Source organism: Acanthisitta chloris, unplaced genomic scaffold (assembly GCF_000695815.1).
Source record: "Acanthisitta chloris isolate BGI_N310 unplaced genomic scaffold, ASM69581v1 scaffold15086, whole genome shotgun sequence".
Lineage (NCBI taxonomy): Eukaryota > Metazoa > Chordata > Aves > Passeriformes > Acanthisittidae > Acanthisitta > Acanthisitta chloris.
In genome coordinates, this window is record NW_008677720.1 from 1,192 (window position 1) to 6,860 (window position 5,669).

The window sequence follows — 5,669 nt, forward strand, 5'->3', positions numbered from 1 at the left end:
GTGCCAGTGCTTGTCCAAGAATCATCTATGATCATACAGACCTTGGAACTAATTAAAATCATTCAGTGACTATTGACATATCTTGCATATGTTTTCATTTCTCTGTTTCTAGTTTTTCCCTTTTTAGAGTTCAAATTACTATAATTCATGTTTTGAATGGTTTGATTTAATGTCTGATTCATAAATCAATGCAGAAGTGTTTTTCTTGAGCACTTTCACCTCCCTTAGGATACTGAATGTGCTGCCCTGTCGAGAGATGCCTCAGCTCTTGTCTCAGCAAGGATCAAAGCCTAGTGCTGCCCTAAAATGCTTCCAGTCTAGCAAGGGAAGTGTGGAATCATGAGAAATCAGCCATCCTAGCTCCAGAGGAGCTGCTCACTGCAGCCCCTTCCTGACAGCATCCAAAGGACATTTCATAACCTCAGCCCAAGCTGTCATTGTCTCAGGAAGCTTTTCTGGTCTCTTGCCTAAACATCCCTCATGACAGTTTCAGCCTGTTGCTTCATGCCATGTCTCCTATGCAGCTGGGCAAGATTTATTCTCCTTGTACAGAATCTGTAAGGTTGGGAAACACCACATTGAGGATGGTGCCTGCAATTTTGTGGCTCTTTGGTGTGTTACATGTGGGGAAATGGGTGTCTCCTTCTTTGCACCCAAAGTGGATGCAGCAGATGCATCTGTATCAGAATGAAGGCTCTGCCACTGGGACAAGACCACACTGTTCATGCACATGTTCTTACAGCTACTTAGTGTGGTGAGACAGGGAAGAGCTGTGGCCCTGGAGCAGCCTGGCTGCAGGGGCTCCTGAGGCACAGCACAAACACTCCTGGAATGATTTAAGAGATTCCCTTGTGCCCGACCCCCAGCGAATTGTGGAAGGACGAGGGAACAAGACGCTCTGGGTCTGTGCCAGCTTTTAATGCCCTGCGGTTCCTCTGCCGGCGGTAGGAGCAGATACACCACCGCTGGAATCTCGGGATGCAGCGCGGTGCTTACCTCATCCTCAGGCTGTGTCTGCAGGAGGAGGAGGGGAGGATGGCAGGGATAATGAGAGGATTATTTACAGCCAACCTCGCCGAGCCCTGCAGCTTGTCTGTGCTGCTTTCAGAGCCGGGGCTGAGCGGGTTGGGATAATTTGGGAACACGAGGCTGGGAAGTGATTTAATTAGGACGTGGAATTTCTATCTCCTGGGTGTCAGCCCACCTCCACCCCCCAGTTTCCAGTGCTGGGGGCTCCCTTTTGCCTCCTTCCAGCATGGGCAGGGCTCAACTGTGCAACTGGGTCAGTGCCTGCTTATTCCAGTGGTTAAATTGTCTCTGACATCGTGTTGGGATGCACCTGCGACTCCTGCTCCCCTGTGCTTCCCCTTGCAAAAGCTCAGTGATCCCTGTAAGAGCTCCCACAGTCCAGTGATCCCTGTGATTCCCACAGCCCAGTTATCCCTGCAGCTCCCACAACTCCCACCCCCCGGGGCTGTGTGGGCAGCAGTTGTGAACCTGTGTTCTGAAACCTCTGAAATCATAATCGGCTCAGTCCTTGTGGCCATCCCTGGAGCATCCCTGAGCTGCCTTTGGGGCCAGGGGCTGAGATGCAGACTCAGTCACTTGCTGCCATTTAAAGGGGGTGGGAGGCAGCCCCAGCATCAATTTGCTCTCTAGTACAAATCCCGTGTTATTCCCCCCTGGATCTGTGTTTCTCCTTGTCCCCTTTGCACCTGCCTTTGGGGAACTCTCCTCCAGGGGCACAACAAACTAGCACTTCCCTGCTAGTTCCTCCTAGTCCAGCAGCATCACTGGTGAGGCTCAGCCATCCCCGCTCCCACGCTGTCCGTAGGGATTATCATCCAGAGCTCACATTATCCCTCTTAGCCCAGCCTGGAGCACGTGTGCCAGAGCAGCTCCTGCCCCGTGGCTCCTAAAGCTCTTCCCAGTTCCTGGAGCCCCAGCACTGGTGGCTCCACCACTGACCCACATACCTCCCTGCAGCCCTGGAATTAGATTGATTCCATGCAGCCTGATTACACCATTGCCAGAGCTCCCAGGAAATAGGGCTTTATTTATATGGTTAAGCTAATTTGGAGAAAGATACTGCTTTGGTAAATGGCTGTAATATCAGCCACAGGGAAGCAGCTGCTCTTGGAGCTCTGTGAAACAGGGTCTTGGAAGCTGCACATGGGGATGGTTTGGAACTGGGAGCGTAGATGGGGGTGATGTTTTTTTCTCTCTACAATTCCAGGCTGCCATCAGCCCTGCTGCTCCTGTTCACTTTGGATTCTTTTTTTTTTTCCCTGCTGATAGAATTTTCAGGAACAAATCCCTGTAGGAGGGCTGCCTGGGTGCCAGGGGCTGCTGCCACCCCCTTTTATTCCATGTGCATTAATGAGGAATCAATTTAAAATCAATTAAGATACATTCTGCAAAGACCATGTTACTGCAGTAACACATGTATTACACATGAACCGACCAAGTTTGTAATCCTATTTGAAAAGAAAACCCCTAAGTGTGCTTGAGAGGCCCCAGTGGCCTCCCAGGCGTCCGGTAATTACGTTTCAATCCTTTAATTCCCCACGGGCTGCATCCCTGGCACCTCCTGCCTCGGCTAGGGGGACCCTGTGCCCACCCTGGCTTTGTGTGCCACGGCACAACAGCTATTTCTGTGCAGTTTTTACAAATGAAGGGTTTGAAATAGATTAAATATCAATGCTTACGAGGCACGTTCAACAACTCTTTGGTCTTTTGTCAGGTGAAAAGGCTGATCCAGACACCCCGATGGGAGAGCTCAGCCCCTGTGATGTGATGCCACCGACTTTTCCTGCACAGGGGAAGATGAAAGTGCCCATCCTGCTCTGTGACTGCTTTCCTGCCCTTCCCTAGCCATACACTGGGCTCCCCTCTCCTACTGTATCCCTGTGTTCTTTCTACTTGCCTTTCTCCTGCTGACAATGGATTTATTGCTGAGATTAAAAGCCGAGTTGATAAGGAGGGTTCAGCCTCTGCCTCCCCTGGTGCCTGTTCAGCACTTGCTTTTTTAATGAAGAATGACTTGGTTATCTCCAGCAGGAAACTTCCCTAGAGAAGAGCAGTGGTGGGGATGGAGGTATCTGTGGGTTATCTCAAGCCACTTGCACTTTAATTGCTATTAATTGCACAAGTTCTCCCATCCCTTCAGCTCATAACCCTTGGCAGCTCTGGTGACCCTGCCCTGATGCTGCTCAGCATCATCCTTGTTGCTGGCAGAGGGTTCAGGCCTGTCTGGTGTTTATTTGTGTACTGTAACATTCAATTCTCAGCCTACTTCAGTCCCATGGGGCCCTGGTTTCCATGGATCTGGCCAGACCCCATCCTTGTGACCAGAACCCCCGTGGCAGCAGAGTGAGCAGCACATCCCTCCCCTTCCCCACACCTTTGAGGGGCTTTCTTGAGCATCAGCCAAGGAGCAGCAACCCAGATGGCTTCTTGGGGACACACAGAGAGCACAATCAGCCAAAGCCATCGCAGAACCAGTGTTTATGAGGGTGACTGAGTCAGCCTGTTGCTCACAAGCCACAACACAGAGGTGCCAAGCAGGGCCACAGCACGGCAGGGATGCTGCTCTGGTGGCAGCAGTGGCAGTGTGGGGGTGAGGTGGGACATGAAGCAGCACTGGCAGACAGAGGGGTTCACCAGGTGTATTATACTGAGACCCCCACAGCCCCTCTAGGCCCCTCCAGGGACTAGCCAGCAAGAAGCAATGGGCCAGCTTGCCCGCAGTCTCCAGGGGCTCCTCACAGGATGGAGCAGTGTCCATGCTGCAAGGCCTGGCAGGTTGGCAATCTCATGCTCCACTTACATCCAAAACACACAGAAACCCCCTTCACTTCCACTTTTCCCATGGGTAAACCAGGTAGGGGTGGCTGCAGCAGTGCTGCTGGGGACCTCCCATGACACCCACCCCCAGAGCATGGGGATGATTGCTGGGGAGGAGGCAATACTGAAAAGCATCCTCTGAGCCCATGCCAAGCCCCAGAGAGCCTGGGAGGGGCATCACAGGGGGCTGAGCCCCTTTGCCATGACAGGCTGTGCTGTTGGGGTGCAGGGGAAGCAGGGAGCTGGCTCCAGAAAGCCCAGCCCAGGGATGCTGCTGGGGATATCCAGGGACAAGGCAACAAATCTGGGGTCCTGAGTACCCACAACCTGCTCAGGACTGGGGCACAAGCCTGGCCCTGGTGTGACCTTGCAGCAGGCCCCCAGCCCACCTTCTGACAGCTAATTCCAATGGCTGGGAAGATGCAGTCATGTCACCCTCCACTGGCTTCCCGGGGGCCCCGGCCCAGCCACCCACTCTGGCCACGTCCCTTCTCCATCTCACATCCCCAGCTGCCCCTTGGACCCCTCAGCCCCAGCCTGAGGAAGGCAGGGATGGAGATGGCAGGGATGGCAGGGATGTGTGTTTGCCCCCTGCCTCCTTCCACAGGGGCTCCCCAGGAGGCAGGGGGGCTCCCCAGGAGGCAGGGGGGCTCTGCAGTGCTGCAGCCAGGATGAGAGCCAGAATGGACAGCACTAGGCTGCCTGTCCCAGTCCCTGGGGACCCTCTGCATCCCCAGCTGCATGGATGTGCCAGTGGAAAGCAGATGTGCTGCATGGTGCCTGGGTACACTCGAGGAGAGGTGACAAGGGCACAGCTCCTTGTTAGCAGGACAGGCACTGGGCTGACACCCAGTTCCTGAGTTGTGGGGATGGAGAGGGAGGGAACTGCCCCTCCACGCTCTGTGGGGAGTGCGTGGGAAAGGGCAAAGCATCCTCATCCTCTCCGGATGGAGCTCCACCCCCAGGGCTCCGTGGCCAGAGGCACCGGGAGGAGGAGGAGAAGGAGGGGGGAGGATGCCTGGCTGTGCCGTGGGAGGGTGTTTCGATGCTCTCATCACCAGGTGCCCCCGTTCCCCGAGGGGTCATCTCTTGCACTCGTCGGTGTCGGTGTCGGTGTCGGGCAGCCCCGCGGTGGGCTGGGGGCTGGGCTGGACCGGCTGCACCCTCTCCTCCAGGCTGCCGCTGGGGAACACCACGTAGCGAGCGCTGACTCGCTGGGGCTGCACCTCTCGCAGGTTCTCCTTGCTGTGCCAGATGCCGTAGCCGAAGTAGACGAGGAGACCTGCAGCAGGGACAGGGACAGCAGTGGCTCCAGCACAGTCTGCCCACTGCCATGGGCATGGCTGGCATCCCAGGGGCTGGCATGGATGTGGCCAGCATCCCGGGGGAGCAGCATGAGTCACAGCAGCATGAGCCACAGCAACACAGCAGGGTTAAATGAGCTGCTTGCAGGAGGGAAAGGATCCTGCAGCATGTTAAGAGTAAGGGGAGCACCCTCAGTCCTTGGGAAAGGGAAGCCCTTTGCTGGGAAGGGCTTCCTGAGCCCCAAGGAGCTGCCTCAGGACCAGGGGATGGTTCTGGCCCAGAGAGTCAAGGAGGATCCAAACCTTAACAGGAATAAACTGTAACACTGTGGGAATCAGAGAGACTCAGAGAGATGCTGGAAAACCTCTGCTTACATCTCCAAAGGGGATTAAGAGGCAGAAAGGGGCAGGATACACTTCACAGACCCGTCACCGGGGGAGAGGAGCTGAGAAGCAGCTGGAGGGTGCCAGGACAAGCCTGGTTCCTCCCTCCCTGGAGCAGCCACTGCCCTCCTGGGG

The 5,669-nt window shown here is 55.1% G+C and overlaps 1 protein-coding gene across 1 annotated transcript in view; it reads right to left on the reverse strand.

The window, feature by feature from the left end:
- Positions 1–4,928: 4,928 nt before the first annotated feature.
- Positions 4,929–5,669, reverse strand: part of SLC7A4 (solute carrier family 7, member 4) — a 3,423-nt gene continuing 2,682 nt past the window's right edge. Inside the window, 1 exon segment of the mRNA XM_009076631.1 lies at positions 4,929–5,128. Coding sequence (XP_009074879.1) covers positions 4,929–5,128 — 200 coding nt within the window.